This window comes from Glycine max, chromosome 5 (genome assembly GCF_000004515.6).
Source record: "Glycine max cultivar Williams 82 chromosome 5, Glycine_max_v4.0, whole genome shotgun sequence".
In the NCBI taxonomy this organism is placed as follows: Eukaryota; Viridiplantae; Streptophyta; class Magnoliopsida; order Fabales; family Fabaceae; genus Glycine; species Glycine max.
Window position 1 is genome coordinate 41,619,556 of NC_038241.2, and position 16,324 is coordinate 41,635,879.

The 16,324-nt window shown below is 34.6% G+C and overlaps 2 protein-coding genes, 1 non-coding gene and 1 pseudogene across 6 annotated transcripts; all 4 read right to left on the reverse strand.

Annotated features, from left to right (window-relative positions):
- Nucleotides 1–1,955: 1,955 nt before the first annotated feature.
- Nucleotides 1,956–4,859, reverse strand: LOC100792526 (small nuclear ribonucleoprotein Sm D2). Its single transcript, XM_014775907.3, has 6 exons — nucleotides 4,704–4,859; nucleotides 3,210–3,242; nucleotides 3,066–3,084; nucleotides 2,605–2,685; nucleotides 2,423–2,527; nucleotides 1,956–2,346 (listed from the first exon to the last, which is right to left on the reverse strand). The coding sequence occupies exons 2-6, from the start codon at nucleotides 3,212–3,214 to the stop codon at nucleotides 2,230–2,232; spliced, it is 327 nt and encodes a 108-aa protein (XP_014631393.1). The 5' UTR covers nucleotides 3,215–3,242; nucleotides 4,704–4,859; the 3' UTR covers nucleotides 1,956–2,229.
- LOC113001741 (uncharacterized) lies at nucleotides 3,407–3,483 on the reverse strand (annotated as a pseudogene).
- Nucleotides 3,649–3,733, reverse strand: LOC113001740 (small nucleolar RNA Z159/U59). The gene has a single exon (XR_003267228.1). It is a non-coding gene; the product is annotated as a small nucleolar RNA Z159/U59 (small nucleolar RNA).
- A 910-nt stretch (nucleotides 4,860–5,769) lies between the features above and the next one.
- LOC100792001 (vacuolar fusion protein CCZ1 homolog B) lies at nucleotides 5,770–11,474 on the reverse strand. Of its 4 annotated transcripts, none has more exons than XM_006580361.3 (10): nucleotides 11,175–11,474; nucleotides 11,012–11,105; nucleotides 10,734–10,917; nucleotides 10,600–10,638; nucleotides 10,369–10,478; nucleotides 9,059–9,154; nucleotides 8,505–8,963; nucleotides 7,257–7,412; nucleotides 6,828–7,057; nucleotides 5,770–6,053 (listed from the first exon to the last, which is right to left on the reverse strand). In XM_006580361.3, the coding sequence occupies exons 1-10, from the start codon at nucleotides 11,348–11,350 to the stop codon at nucleotides 6,023–6,025; spliced, it is 1,575 nt and encodes a 524-aa protein (XP_006580424.1). In that variant the 5' UTR covers nucleotides 11,351–11,474; the 3' UTR covers nucleotides 5,770–6,022. The 4 variants fall into 4 exon arrangements, with proteins under 4 accessions (XP_006580424.1, XP_014631394.1, XP_006580423.1 ...); XM_014775908.2 differs by having other exon boundaries at nucleotides 10,594–10,638; XM_006580360.3 differs by having other exon boundaries at nucleotides 10,573–10,638.
- Between the last annotated feature and the right edge of the window lie 4,850 nt (nucleotides 11,475–16,324).

Below are 16,324 nucleotides of genomic sequence, written 5' to 3' on the forward strand. Positions count from 1 at the left end.
AAATTTAATCTTATATATTATATTTTAAAAGATAATATTTAGATTATAAAAATATAATAAAATAAAAAAAATAAAACTTGAATTTTGAATTATTTTTGCATAAAACTTATATTAATATCATATTTTACACTAAATATTCAAATAAATATGTAGGTAGAATGGTCAAGTAGTGTGTCATATTCATTCTAATATAGTGAATTTTAAAATATAAAAGACTCAAAAACAGTAAAAAAAAATAATAAGAGAGTCGATTTAATTAAATAGGCAAAATAAAGGAACATATTGTACAACTAAGCCTAACAATAAACACATAACTAATTTCATTTTAACCATTGCAATAAAATAACAAATACAATTAATTTTATATATACACATGAAATTTTTTAAGGGAAGGGATTCGGGCTCTTGTCCACCTACCTCTAGATCGGTCCCTATTGCCACCTAATCAAAATTTGCAAATCCAGTCATCTAATACTATTTAGTTAGCTAGTCTAGGTACTCTTTTAAGCAAATCAAAGCTTTGAGCATATTAAATTTAATTTTTTAATTGGTATTTAGAAGTTGGAAGGGACAGTGGTGTATCTTGCTTTCGTGATAACTGTAACAGACACACTGCAAAGATAATAAAGTTTGATTTAGTCCCTCAAGCCTGTAATGCACGAGTATATAGGTGATGACTAATAACACAAATGACAAAATTCAATTTGCTATATAGAAAATTTGTACAATTCACCCATGGTTTAATTCGCAATCACTTTGATCATTTGTAGTCTAATTCTGAAACCATCTTTCCAAAGAAAACCTTGTTTATCACAATTTATTAATCTTTTTAAGAAAAAGGGAGTAGTTATAACAACTTAGACTTTTTAATATAGTTATCAAAATATTCGAATGACAATGAGAAAATTCCACAAAGAAAATAAAAAGATAAAGAGAGAAAACAATGTTCTATATTTTGACACAAAACATGCATTTAAGCATTATAGTAAGAAACGTGCGAAATAATTTGGGGAGAACTCATTAAATAAAAATAAAACTCAATTTTGTAAATTTTTAATAAATTTGAACAATAATATAGAATATGTTAAAAAAATGTGTTGTAAACATTTCTCAATAATTTCAAAGACAGTTCAAAAAATAGCTTAATATTCATCTTTTTTTTTTAAAAAAAAAACTAAGGAATATCAAAATATTCCAACACCAATAATCAAGGATTCAACTCCTTTAATATAAAATAAAGTAAATAGTCTTAATAACTACTGAAAAATTAATGTTTGAAAAATATTCCAATTCTTCACTTTTTTTTAACCATTTTACCACAAGATCATATGGTGGTAGATGGACTGAGGCCATTATCTAGTATTGCAATTACCAGTATTAATTTTTTATTTGTGTAAAATTTTATATAAATTTAAAGCTATTTAATAAGAATTTTCAATTCTGGATAATTTTGTATTTTTACAAACATTTATGTAGTCGTGTAAATTTGACACATTGACAGAACGCCTAGTTCTATGTTTTCCTTTATCCCTTTATTTTATAGTTCAGTTTTGTGGCTTGCTTGAAGTACATATTGTTTTATTTTCTTCCAGTTGCTTATTTGATGATCGTTAAGCTACCACGCTGTAAGTCTAGTTTATTTCCATTGCACACCGCTTGTTTAATAGAATACCTATTCATTCTTCGACTATTAAAAGGACATACTGATCATTGTGAAGAATTTGTTTCTTAAGAGTAGAGAATGGATAAATCACGATTATTGAGGAAGATGGATATACTAAGAATGCATATAACTGATTTATCTTCAAGTGGAAACTGTTCCCTTCAGCGGAACAAAATCCAATGAATAAACTATCATTTATGAATAATCTCTCAAGTATTGAAAAAAAAAAATTCAAATTAGTCCACAAACGCAAATACAAATATGTTAACATAGGGATTTAATAAATATTCAATACTTAAAAACTATATATATAATCTTATTACTTAAAAAAATAAAACAAGAAAGAGGGTGATATCGAAGGATCAAACTGATAATCTCCTTCAATATTCAATAATCCAGCATAATTACGCAAGAACAAAAAAAAAAACAAATAAAACTTTACATTTTAATCCATACAAAACATTAGATGTACACGTTAATGGGTACATAAAAGATCCAGGGCGTCCTCATCAAATGACCAACTACATCCTCCGCTAATGTCTACGCGAATAATTGATGATAGAATCTCATTTGGGATTCCTAAGAACAATGATGACAGAATCTCCACGGAGGAACATCTTGCTGATGAATCTATCCTTGTTGACTGGCTGGGCCTTTTTCTTTCCTTTACCAGTTTTTGGCACCTGATTGTACGCACAGATCGCTTAGCTGATGTAGCAAACAAGTGAAAGCGAAGTAAATCTAAAAGACAAACCATACCTCAGTCCACATCTCCCTCACATTTTCAAGAACCATGTTGCAGTGCCTATCAAAAGCCCTTACACGACCCAGAAGCTTTTTGTTGTTCCGACAATTTATCAGTACCTGAACAAGTAAAAATGTTAAGTAAAACAGCATATCATACAACAACCACGTTGTATATAATATAAAAGCCAACATACCTGAGTATTATTTTTAACACTCATCATGAGTACGGACAGCGGTCCAGTGTTGAACTCCTCTTCCTCATTCTTACCCACAGTCTGTAAAATGAAGTATGTTAACTTGGCAAAGATAGTAAAGCGTAGTAAGCCATTCTAATGCCCCGAATGTTAACTTTTTGTCTGTTGACAACCTGAGATCCAATTTAGAAAAAAGGATTTTGTGACCCATTATCATAAGTTAATAAAATCACTTTGCTTAGCTAGGCTGGTTAGTGGTTACAAATGAGCAATGCAAAATAAAAATTGGGCTAAATTATGCAAAACAAAGATTCAACTTGCATAAATAGTGAAATAGTCAAATACAGAAAACCCAAAAGCCTAGATGATTATGCATAATATAAGCAAAACAATTGTACAGTGTAAGGATCATATAGGCATATAACCTAAGTTGCATAATGAATATGCTTAAAAGAACTTACATCTTCCTCCATTGGCCGGCTTGAGAAGACAAAGCGGGAAAAAAGAAAACAAAAAATGATTAGTAATTAAAAAAAAGGTGAAATTTTCATAATAATAAAAGATACCGACAGAATTCACCAGGTGAAGAGTTAGAGAACCAATACCTCATTTTGGAGAAACTCCAAATAAAGTCAAAACTGAAATAAGAGAAAATATATGAATCAAATGATGAATTAAAACATGAAACTAAGAAACTGGGAACAAAAACTTTAAATCAATAGCAGAGAATTAGAAATACTATAACACAATAATGAGAAAAGGGTGAAAAAGGGAGAAACAAAAAGAATAAAAACATTAGCAAGCCTCTTCAGTTCAGGTCTCCATGTATGTTCCTCAAGGACAACTCGGAAAGTTAATTTTCTGATCATCCTCAGAAGCTAATATGAATGATTTAAACTTTCAAGGTGGGGGCAGACTACAGGACTAACAATGTGTATGCAAGTAAAAGTGGGAATCTGTACATGAAGCTGCGAGCAAACAAGAAACTACCCTATACAACAAAACAAAATTAAAACAGCTGAATATGAAGATAAACAAAAAAAAGCCTCTTCAGTTCAGGTCTCCATGTACTTTCCTCATGGGAAACTCGGAAGAATGAAAGTTATATTTTCTCATCATCCTCAGAGGCTAATTTGATAGGTTTCAACTTTCAAGGCAAGAACAGACTTCAGATTTACAGGACTTAATATGAGATATACAGGTAAAAGATGTGATCCATAAATGAAACCATGATTCAAACAACAAACTATAACAGCAGAATATTGCAAACAAAAGACAGTATCAATGGGGCAGGGAGGAAAAAAAATTAACATTGGAAAGCCTCTTCAGTTTCGGTTTTTTCTCATGGAATGCTAGCTACATTCTCTGACGTTCTCTTTCTAATGCTTGATCGATGAATTGGCTAAAATTTATTGGAAACGGATCCTACATTTAAATCAATAATCATTAAATGAAATGTGGGACTTTCCAATAAATTTTAGTCAATCATTGAAGTGTTAAATCAAGAGTGTCGGAGAGTGCCGCTAGCATTCATCCACGCTCTCAGAAACCCAAAACCATATCGTCTTCAGGGGCTAATTTGATTGATTTCAACTTTCAAAATTACAGGGCTAACAATGTGCAAGTAAAAGTGGGAATCTAGACATGAAGCTGCAAGCAAACAAGAAACTATCTTATACAACAAAAAATAATTAAAACAGCTGAATATTGTGACAAAGGACAGATCACCCTCGTCAGGTCTCCAGAAAGACATCAGAGAAAGGAAATCATCACTTCAAAATCGAAGTCAATATATTAAAAAAAAACTATACCCAAAACCATGATGCTTGGACCCTAAAAACCCTAAAAAACCAGAACATACATGTCTCAAAAACCCTAAAAACCTCGGACCATAGGATTCCAAGAAGGCAGAAGGAACCCAAATTATTTTTGTAAAATTCACAAAAAAAAAGAGAAGAGAAATGACGAGCAGCGACAGTTAGTAAAACGAAAGTGAAACTAAAACGGATCCTCATCAGAGAGAGAAGCATGTAATAGACGCATAAGGGCAGAGAACATAAGCATAAATCTGGAAAAGAAGGAAAAGCAAGAATACATACCTTGATTGAGTGAAGGAAGAAGATCTAAGTATAATGTGAAATGTGCTTGCTGTCTGTCAATATTAACATGTAAGTTGTTTCCAAAATTACCCTTTTCCTCATAGAAGGCTTCAACTATTGGAGGAGGCTCCATCTATTCATTTGGCACATCTCAATCTCTCAATTGGTAAGTAAGGGCTATATTACTCTTAAAGGAAATTACAATTGTCCTCAATGGCAATCGCTAGATGCACTATTTTTTTTTTTAGATTAAATATAGTATTTTTCATTTTAGTTTTTTTTTTAATAGTTTAGTTCCCGTTGAATTATCAATTCATTGACTTATCACATATTTAATAAATCAAACAGAATAATCATACGTAATTATTTTTGATAAATTATATGTTTAATTTTCTCATCAAACTAATTTGATGTCGATGATTATTTTAAATAAATGACGATTTAAAACATAATTCACTATAAAAAATTTATAAGTGACTAAGATTATTAATTATAGGAGGAACAATCACGAATTTGGATCAATTTAATAATCTCATAAATCCAAACTGATCCAAACTAAAAAAATTGGATTTATTCAAATCATTGGTTGATATCAAATTAAAATTACAAATGAGTTTAAATTAGATCTCATATTTCACTTTTTATAATCTTTGTTATTACTTAATTGATGTAAAATCAATTAAACTCAAATATGTTTATATTATATTATGACAATATTATTTGATAATAACAGTATTTTTTATTTTTTTTCAATTTTTTTATCTGATAACTCAAACCAAATCAATTTATTCTTTAACGAGGTGGTTTAGTTTGATTTAGAGGGAAATCAATTATGAACCAAACAGAATCAATGAAATTAGAATATGATAGCCAAAATTAAAATATGAGCCCGTGCATCGGCACGGGCTTCTCGCTAGTTAGCATTTAAAAAGAAACTCAACCTAAACCCTAAAGATTACATCTTCAAAGATTTTGATGTTTGGCTTTAAAGATCGAAGTAGACTTAGTATTAAGTTTTAGGAATTCAAAGTCTATTGTCAAATAAATGAAACTTTTTGGAAAACAATTTCTCTCGGAACTGACCCAATTTCGGATTAAAAAGAAAGTTACCGGTGACAAGATTTGATAAAGCACCCTTTAACAAGTATAAACAAATTACACTTAATATACAGAGAGATATACACAGAGTAGCATTCTTTCTTCCATTCTTGAATTTCCCGGTGAGAAAAATCAACAGTGGAAAACTTCCCGACTTTACTGGGTAAACAGTTAGAAGACCTAGCGTGCTATTCCTCTCGGTCGCACATGCTTGGTTTTCTTTAGTCCAGAGAAAATGTTCCATTGCAATACCTGCCATACTCAACCAAGAAAGAAAATTAAAAATCGCCTTTTCAGTGGGTTTAGGGATGCTCAGATCTGCAGAGTTATGTTTAGTGGGAATTTGTTATCATTGTCAAACTCCTCATAATCTGCGGACGAGTATATGAAAGAAAATGAAAATAAAAAATACCAGGGAAGAATATTTTTCACCCAGGTAAAATAAAAGCTTTTGGCTTGAAATTTATAAGATTTTATAGTATAGCATATATTAGAGCTTAAACTCCACTTCAAAGTTAAAAAAAAAATAAAAAGAAGAAAAACAGCTTCAAATTTCTTGGGTAGTGTATTTTGGGATTTGAAATGATGATGGAAACGAACCAAAAACCAAAAACTTCTAACTAGCTTCCTTGGAAGCTCCTTTTTTAAAACTTTTTTCATGTAAAATAAAAGTTGAATTTTTGAAAGATCTTTCTTATTTGGCCCAATTTCTGTGAAGAGAAGTTTAGTTTGAGAAAACTTTTTTTAACTTATTTTCTATATTAGGTTTATTTAGGAAAAGTGAAAATAGAAAATGAAAAAAAAAAGTTGTTTTCACCGTTTTCTATATAAACTTTTTAAGACGGGAAACAAAGCAAAACCAGTGACATTTTTGTAATTAAAAGTGGAAACAAAAAATGTTTTCTTGATAAGGTCACCCTCCACCCCAATTCTCTGCATCATTCTTGCGACAAGAAGGATAACAGTTTAAGCTTGGGAAGCACACTATTAAGCACACTAATGAGATAGGTAAAACCAATAGCATACCTGTCGCTAAACTTCTCAACAGCATCTGAAGCATATAGAAGGGTTTCATTAGCTTTCTCTAGAACCATGTAAAGCTCCTTCCCTCTTGTGACTCGAGAAATAACCCATGCATTATTTTTTGCTCTAATGCACACCTCTAAGTCTTTTTCACAATTACGGCTATCCAGTTTTGCTCTACTCTTCTCTAACTCCACCTCTTGCCTAAGCTTATTCATAGCAAGTAAGGACTCCTGTACCAGGCACAAAAAAGAACAAAAGTTAAAAATGTTTTCAAGTCAGTAGGTTCACAGGCAACGAGAGCATTGGTGACAAGTACATTATAGTGCCAAACACAAAAAAGTGCCATCAGAAGCTTGAATAACAAGTCATATCTGTCAATTTAGTATAACATATTAATTAAAAAAAATGGGAAAAGGTACCAACACACACCTTTGTTAAAGTTGTAACTTTTGTTGCTGGAGAAGCCCTGGATACATTTCTATCACCATCTACAAGTAAGTAGCGGTACCCACTAACGTGATAAGCATTATCTCCACCCCATCCTTTCGATAGTTTCTCTTCAACTTTCAATATTTTAAGTGATGCCTGATGCATTCAGCAAAAATAAAAAATAAAAAAATTATGATCAGAGAAAAAGATACATTTGCTAAACATCTCAGTTCAATTTCATATGCTTCCCAACTGAAGAACCACAATGCATTGTCAAACAGACATTATCAGATCATCAAGCAGATCAAATTAGAATCCTATTCAGTGATGAATATTTAGCAGCAGATAGCTTCATTGTACATTTTACTACCGAAGTTTTATTTTGTGCATTTTACTTCATGTTTTCAATTTTCACACATTTTACCAATCTGTTAAATGTGTAATGAACGAAGTCTTGACGTGTCTCTAAAAAACAATTTCATTTTGTCACCAATTTATGCAAAACGACGTCGTTTTGTTACCAAGATGATGGTACATTGCACAAAAAAAAAATTGGGTGGTAAAATGCGTGAAAATAAAAAACATGATGGTAAAATGCTTCCAAAAAAAAACATTACATCATTTATTACAGGAGACATTAATCCCAAAAAACACAAAGTTCTATTATCCTGAGGAACTATGTGCATTTATTAACAACTTCCCTCAATTACACGCCTTCGTATATTATGTCTGATATCATAAAATCGCACATAAAGCAATACAAAAGTAAAACACAGAAAACAACAGAATGCACTAGAATAAACTAGCAGAATAATCTATAATCCCTCTCTTAATGAAATGTTGGTGTCACCAATAGAACAGATACAAATCATGCATATAAGCTATGAAAGAGAATTCAATGATACAGTGACCAAAAAATCTCAAAGTACTAACGCTATTACGCTTGGATCGAGAGGAATGTGGCAGAAGGAAAATGAAAAGTAACATTCTCCACTCTCCCATGTTTGGGAATTCTTTTCAGTAAAAGGGAGAGAGAATAGAAGTGGTAAAAAGTAATTCTAGGGGACATGTTTAGGCATAACATAACAGCAAAAAGGGGTCCTGTCAGTGAATTGTACCATGCATGAAGTTGAACCCTAAATAATATAATGGAAAACACTACAATGTTAAGTGTCAGTTCATATTATGTGCAAAAGCTAATCAGAATTCATTAGGAAACAAAAAAAATCACTATGATAGAAGACTAACATTTTCAACAACTTGCTGCCTCACTGCCGACACACCTTGCTCCCCGTTAGGAATGGATGATACAGGAATCAGAAGCATCAAAGTAAGGCTTCTATGCTGATAAACACAAAGATACATTTTCTCTCCTGTATGTTGAAGCCAAACTGTTGGAGAGGCAAACACCCACGTACCAACTTCTGCACCCCATAAATCAGTGACAAGATAACCATCTTTTCCTTTAGACCATTTGTCACTCTGTAAGGGCCTCACAACATGATAGTGGTTATCTTCACCAGAGGATATATCAGATGAGCCATAAAAACTTTCAGACAAAGAGCTTGGATGGGCCATGTTAGACTCAGTGGCAACATTGGATGCAGAACTTCCTTTCCGTAAGTAGGACCAGGAACTTGTTCCAGAAGATAGAGCATGGGGAGTCAACCTTAGCACAGCATATGTGAATAAATTTATGGTGTCATCCTGACAAAAGAGTCAAGGTCAATTAAGTAACTTAATGAATGACCAAGCATCTTGCCCAATCAAATTCAGTAAGAATAAATTTGTACTAAACCTACAGGAGATAGACTTGTGGACACTAGCAGGTCTTGAAATAAAACCAAAGAGTAGCAGGGAGTGTTTCCAGAAGAAGATTCAAGCACCCTGACAAGGGACTGCCAAAACAAGAAGAAATCAACAAAATAGAATGCCATTAACATGCCAAACTTCTTCCTTTTTTCATCTAAACTTGCTGCAAATAGTCAATAGCTTAAGTGGGCAACGGATGCAAAATTAGGGAATGAAAACACACATTCATAACAAATGAAAAGTTTAAAAACACTTATGTAACACACATGTACATCAAATGTAAATATGCAAGCATGTTTCATCTTAATCAACTAACCATTGATGAGTAATTGTTGAACATGAATTCAACCAATCCAGTTATTGAATCACATAATATTATCTTGATGATGGTGTATATCAAAATTTAGATAAATTCAACATTCATGAGTATGCAAAATAATATAATAATCAACATTAACTTATAATTTAAAAAATATATTTAAATTAAAAATAAGTGACAGATGAAGCATCAACTGTTTTTGTTTTTGTGACAACAAACTTTATAAACTTAATTTACTTTATAAGAACTGTGTGAGTATGCTAATAGTTACAATTGGTATGAGAAGATCGCCACCTATATATAAATGAATCACAAATGATAACAGGTGCTATAGTGTAAGTAATTTCATCTTTTTCATTTCATATTTACACTTACAATTGTTACTATTTAATAACAAGTGCGAGTTAATGATTTTGTGGGCTAATAAGGAAAGTAGGGAAAGAGATAACAAAGGAAAGTGGAAACAAAAGGATTAGATAACCACAAAACTTGTGCACTAACAATTTTGTTCTCTGTGACAACTCATAATCCTATCATTTTAGAATTGCTGTGATTCTGAGACAGCATTGTTAAGTCAATTAATAAGACACATCGGCCTCCTCCATATGTTCCTATATAGTTGGGTCCAGTATAAAATTAGAACACCATATTTTCTCCCTCTTCCAACTGAAAACCAAATTTTAAAGAAGCTTGTAATACCAAACTCAAATGTCTATTATCCCCAAAATAAAATCATCGCAATATGTATGCAAACAGGACTCTACGAGCAAGAGCAACCAGGAAAATAAGATAAGAGTGAAGCAGAGAGACAGAGATATTATAGATGATACACAAATCAACAGCACACTCAAGGCAATGGAAACATGTGAAATAACAATAAAGAAAAAATATAGCATAAAAAACACTGAAGCATTATCTCTATCGCCCTAGTTTTGGATGAGTTTTGTAGTTTTTCAAACCACAATTTAAAACTTATCTAACCTGAACCTCAATTGCAGCCTCGCGACCTATTGTCAGCATCTGAACAGTTCCACGTTCCTTTAAGCAATCACGGAATGAAGGTAAAAGGAGCTTTTTCCCCGCAAGAAAATCTGGCTCAAAGAGAAAAAAATCATAATTAAGGTATGAGAGACAGAAGCTACTTGAGCATCAGTCAGGTAGGACAGAGCCAAAGCGAAAGGAAACCATTTGATACAGCAACTTCACCATTACCACAGCAGCAAGTATCCCACGGAGACCGCTTTTTACATGCTGACAATTATGACTTAGAATGAAATATTTTGAATCATAAGTTGATAATGAAGGAAGAATGTGATAGGCATGCTAGCTATCGTGTGATGACTTACCCCTCAGATAATCCATGATAAAGGTATACAAATGCCGTCTTGTTAGTCCTCCGCCGGGTTCTTTCTCCAGCATTGCTCTAATAGATCCATGAAACATGACAAAAAGTGAGTGAATTTCCTTGAGAACTTTTCTTAATGCATCAACTCTCCATATAGGTTCTGAATCATTGCTTTTGTCGGCAACCTACAAGGAAACAAACTCATATCAAATGAATACACAATTCCAAGCATTGTGATTTGAGAATGAAAAGAAAGAGAGGAGAAACGGGAGAAGGAACCATGACTATCCAGATATCGGGTTCGGCCTCGTAGAAAACATGAGAATGTCTTTCTGCTTCGATGACGTCGCAGGCAGCCTCTGGCGAGAAGATTCTGGAATTGCAGAATGAATCAATTAGTAAAATAATTTGAGAGATAAGCAGGGTAACCTAACAAACAAACCTAGTGAAAGTGATGAGTCCTTCGCTGAGGCCAATGACGGAGAGTTGCTTTGAAAAGGGCAAACCGGCGGGGAAGAAGAAGAGAATCTTATCGAGCTCTTGGCCTTCGTGTTGGCCTCTCCGCAAATCAAATATGCATAATTCCATCGATTCCTTCGAATTTGAAGACACACTCATTGCTATTGCAATTCAATCTCCTCAATTTCTACCTTCCCTTACTTACCAGTCAACTAAACACCACATACATTATTATTTGATAGTTTGTGTAAATATTTATTCTTGACCTTACTTTTATCACAATGCCTCTGTTAGAGAGTTAGAAAATCTTGAAATTTAAATAAAAGAATATATAAAATTAAGTTATTTTTCATTTTCTTTTTAATACAATCAAACAAATTACATTCTTTTATGATAATTTTTTTTATTTCTCAAAAGTCTAAGTAAGTTGAATTCTGAATTATTATTTTTTCGTATCAATACAGGTTATACCAATATGGTACCCTTTTTTTATGCTAAACGTGGTATGATCCTAGAATATTTCAATTTGTACTTATAATTTGTGTTATTTACGAGAGGTCTAAAGGGATGCAGTTACTATTTGCTATGGTTCATTATGAATCTGATTGTCAAAGGTTGGTTTCTGCTTGGTGCATGAAGTCGAATGATGTAAATAATTACTCTGTTGGCATTCTTTAGGACTGTGCTGTTTTGCTTAGAGGCACGTCCTCTCATATTAGTCTTTTGTTAATAGACAAGCTAATAGAGTTCCGGATAGGTTAGTTAGATGGCGAATTTTAGAGTGTGAAAATGAAACTACTTCCACACCCAATGAAAGTTGCTGGAGAAAAAGAAGAAGCAATCGATTTAAAATAAGAAATTAGACAGTGGAGATCGGTTAAGCTATGATGGAATTGTTTACACCATAACATCACCCACACCATCATCACCGTAGCGCTTCCTCCTTGGATCCCTCCGTTCAACACCCTCGTCGCCTACGACCTCCGCTCCCACCACCGTCTCTTCCTTTCCTCCCTCTCCTCCGAAGAGATCGATGCTGCCAATGACGTCACCGTCGACCACCGCGGCAACGCCTTCATCACAAACTCTGGCGAAAACTTTATCTGGAAGGTCACCGCTGACAGAAAACGACAACACCACCCACTGAAACGGCACCGCCAAGAAACTCAAGCTCTCGCACGACATGCACACCATTTCCAAGGTCAAGATCCATGAGGAATTCTCCCACCACCACCGCCGCCGTCGTCCTCCAACAGAGAATACATCATGTCCGTTCGAGACCAAAGGAGAGAGAAGCTCGGAGGAAAGAGATGGTGTCGGAGAAAGAGGGGTGGTCGAAGACCAAAGAGAGAAGCTTGGAGGAGAGAGATGGTGTTGAAGAAGGAGGGGTGGTCGGAGACCAAAGGGAGAAGCTCAGAGGAGAAAGGGGTGGTCGAAGACCAAAGGCAACTCGGAGGAGAGAGAAAAAAAATCTCACATTTTTTTATTTTATCTGGTGTAAACACTTCCATGGTAACTTAATCGATCTTCACCGTGTGATTTTCTAATTTTAAACTTGGACGGACGCGATGCATTTTTATTTTTTTTTTCAGCAACTTTCCCACTGTGCCTAAGGAGTTTTTCTTACGCACCCTAATCGCCGTCTAATTAGATTCGCCTTTTTTGACACAAGATTGTGTTTGGATTGAGAATGTTCCTCCTTATTTCTTTGACATTGTTGATGATGTATTGTCTAAGGGCTCTTTTTTTATTATTATTAACATACACATCTCTACTTTCAAAAGATAAGAAGCGCACAAAATCACTTAGCTTCATATTTTTTTACTAAAAAATAATTATCTTATTTCACTAAAAATAAAAATCAAGTTCTCAACACAAAGAATTACATGATTGTAAGTATAAAGTCAAGATAAAACAGAGTCACCCTTACTAATTCATAAGCAACACCATTAGTTTATCCCTTAAACAAATCCTATATCAAAGGATTAATTATGGGCCAATTGTACTCCTAGATTCATCAACTAGGTAACCCAATCTGAGATAAATCGGCAAGACATTTACTAACTTTGTCAACTACGACCTTACAATCTACTACGAAAATAACATGTTGTAGACCCAAAGAGACTACAAACTGTAAGGCTGATAACAAACTCCATGCTTCTCCCTCGTGAATGTGTAAACATGGCTCCCTCCAAGTTGTCCCAGCCATAATGAATCTTCCAAGTTCATCATGAATGCACATCCCTACACCTGTTTGATTTTGCTGCTGGAAGAAGCTTGCGTCGACATTGCACTTAAGGTAACCGGATGTTGGAGGTGTAAATCGCTCCGCTTCTAATATATATCATTCATGAAATAGGGAAACTATTTTGCAATTTTTTAAGAAACTCAAGTCACCCCTTTCTGGAGTTTGATTGGTCATTTGAGTAACAAAATAATATTTTCATAGTAGCCAAAAGGGGTCAACACTATTTATAGGAAATTACATGAAGGTAGAACCATTGCTTTAATTCCAAAATGAGGCTATAAAGGGAGTTTCACGTTAATATTGAATTATTATGATTGGTGGACAAAATTCTAAGACGAATATGAATTTATGATGACTACCACAAAGCTAAAAAAGTGAAACTCTAACTAAGGTTATGGTCAATAGACTCTCACAAATATTTGTTTGATCCCCAAGTCTAGTAAACCAGAATTTGTTAATCAATTTCAGCCTATTTCTTTATGTAATGCCGCCTATAGGACTCTAACTAAGGTTATAGTCGATAGACTCAAGTCCATCATGCCCAGAATCATATCTCCTTTTCAGACTAGATTTATCCCTATCAGGTCTATTCATGAAAATGTCATCAGGAGATGCTCCATTCTATGAGAAGGATGAGGGGGAGGAAAGGATTCTTTGTTATAAAAGTTGATTTGGCCAAAGCATATATGATCGCATGAGCTGGAAATTTATCCATAATGTGTTAGTTGAAGTTGGTTTCCCTCCTAATTTGATTAATGTCATCATGAAGAGCAATGTGTTATGAAATGGTAACAGATCTCCTTTCTTTGCACCGGAAAGAGGACTAAGACAAGGGGACCCTTTGTCCCCTTATCTTTTGGTTCTTGCTCTGGACAAACTTTCACGCATTATTTCCAAGCGTGTTGATGATGGTTCCAAGATGCGGGCTGGAAGAGAGGGGCCTCTTGTCTCCCACTTGATGTCTGCTGATGACTTGCTTATATTTGGAGAAGCATCCATTTCCCAAATGCAAACTGTGACTGGAGTGTTGGAAGAATTTTGTAGCATGTCGGGCCAACAAGTTAGTGTGGAGTAGTCTAACATATTTTTTTCCAAAAATGTTAGTTCCCAGCTCAAAGCCACCTTCACTAATTTATTAGGATTCAAAGAGGCCACTTCATTGGGTAAATATTTGGGAGTACTTCTTTTAGGCAAAAATCCTAAAAGAGGAGACTTTTCTTATCTTTTGGAGAAGTGAATACCAAACTCGCGGGATGGAAAGCCTCTCCATTGTCCTTAGTTGGAAGAATCACCTTGGCCAAGACTGCTATCCAACCTATCCCTGCCTATCCTATGTTGATAATGATCATTCCTCAGAATATTATTGCAGAGATTCAAAAGGTACAAAAAGCCTTTATTTGGGGGACAATGCTGAGCACAAGAGGGTCCATGCTGTTAATTGGAAGATGATAATGATGCCCAAGCACAATGGGGGTACGGCTATGTGTAGTCTCTTTGAGATGAACACAGCTTGCATCATGAAGTTGGGTTGGGAAATGGGGAGAATAATCTGTGGACTAATGTGCTAAAAGGAAAATACTCCAGAAGATTTAATGTTGCCCAGGCTATGGATTACAAAGGAACTGACTCCCCTTTGTGGATAGATATTGTGAAGCATTCAGCTCCTCTGGTTAAAGAAGAGTGGTGGGTCATTGGGAATGGGGAGAAGGTTAATGCTTTGAATGATAAATGGTTAGATGAGAATACTAAAGTTGCAGACTTTATTACTGACATTCCTGATCAGTTCCAGAATTTAACTGTCAGTGATTTGACCACTAGTTGTGGCCAATGAAATTTATATACATTGAACCTTTTTCTGCCTCATGATCTTATTCAGCGTATTAGAGCCATTATGCCTCAGTCTCAGATAGCAGGGGAAGATATTAGGATGTGGACTATTGATATAGGCTAGGAAAATTTTCCATTTCCCGTGCTTATAAGCGACTTAATAGTTTCCACCAGCTTAACTGCAGCCAAGTGTGGCAGAGGATTTGGAAGTTGAAAGTCCCTCAAAGGATGAAAGTGTTTCTGTGGCAGACTAATCATGGTCGTCTTTCCACTCATAAACGTGTGGCTTCTTGGGGGGTATTGGCTCTCCTTATTGTAGTGATTGTCAAAATGTAGAAGAGTCTATTCTCCATGTTCTTAGAGACTGTTCATTAGCAACGAATGTTTGGATGATGGGGCCCACTTCTTTGGGCTAAATCTTTCTGAATGGATAGCTTGGAATCTTAATGCTACTTAAAAGTCAGAGCAAGGTTTAAATTGGCCTGATCTTTGGGCTACCTCTTGTTATTTTTTGTGGTTTTGGAGAAACAAAAAGGAGCAAGACCCTCATTTTATTAGGCCCTTTCAGGCTGGTGGAAGTTATTAAAGGTCACACCATGACTTATTTCTCTTCTTATGGAAATCAACAGATTATTTCGGGGGAAGCCGTATCATCAAATCCAAGTGAAATGGAGAGGATGGATGAGTCTCAATACTGATGGCTCAGTAAAAGGTGTTGCTAGTCCGGCGGGGTGTGGAGCTTTAATTAGAGATCACCAGGGTCGTTGGGTGTGTGGTCTTGCTTATAAGATTGGTATCATGTCCCCCTATATTGCTGAGTTGTGGGGTGTGTGCCAGGGGTTGATTATGGCTCGGGAAAGAAATGTTCACTGACTTGAACTGCAAATTGGCTTTAGATCTTGCTGAGGATTTTACTCTTTTTGAGCAGGCTCCTCTCTTGTTGTCTGATGGTTTGGGAGTTAATCTCCCTTGGTTTGTTTCGGTGTAGTTGCTTCCTTTTTCGGGCATTTTAGCCCCATCTAGTAAAAAAAAAGTGAAACTCACAATCAAAGTATGGT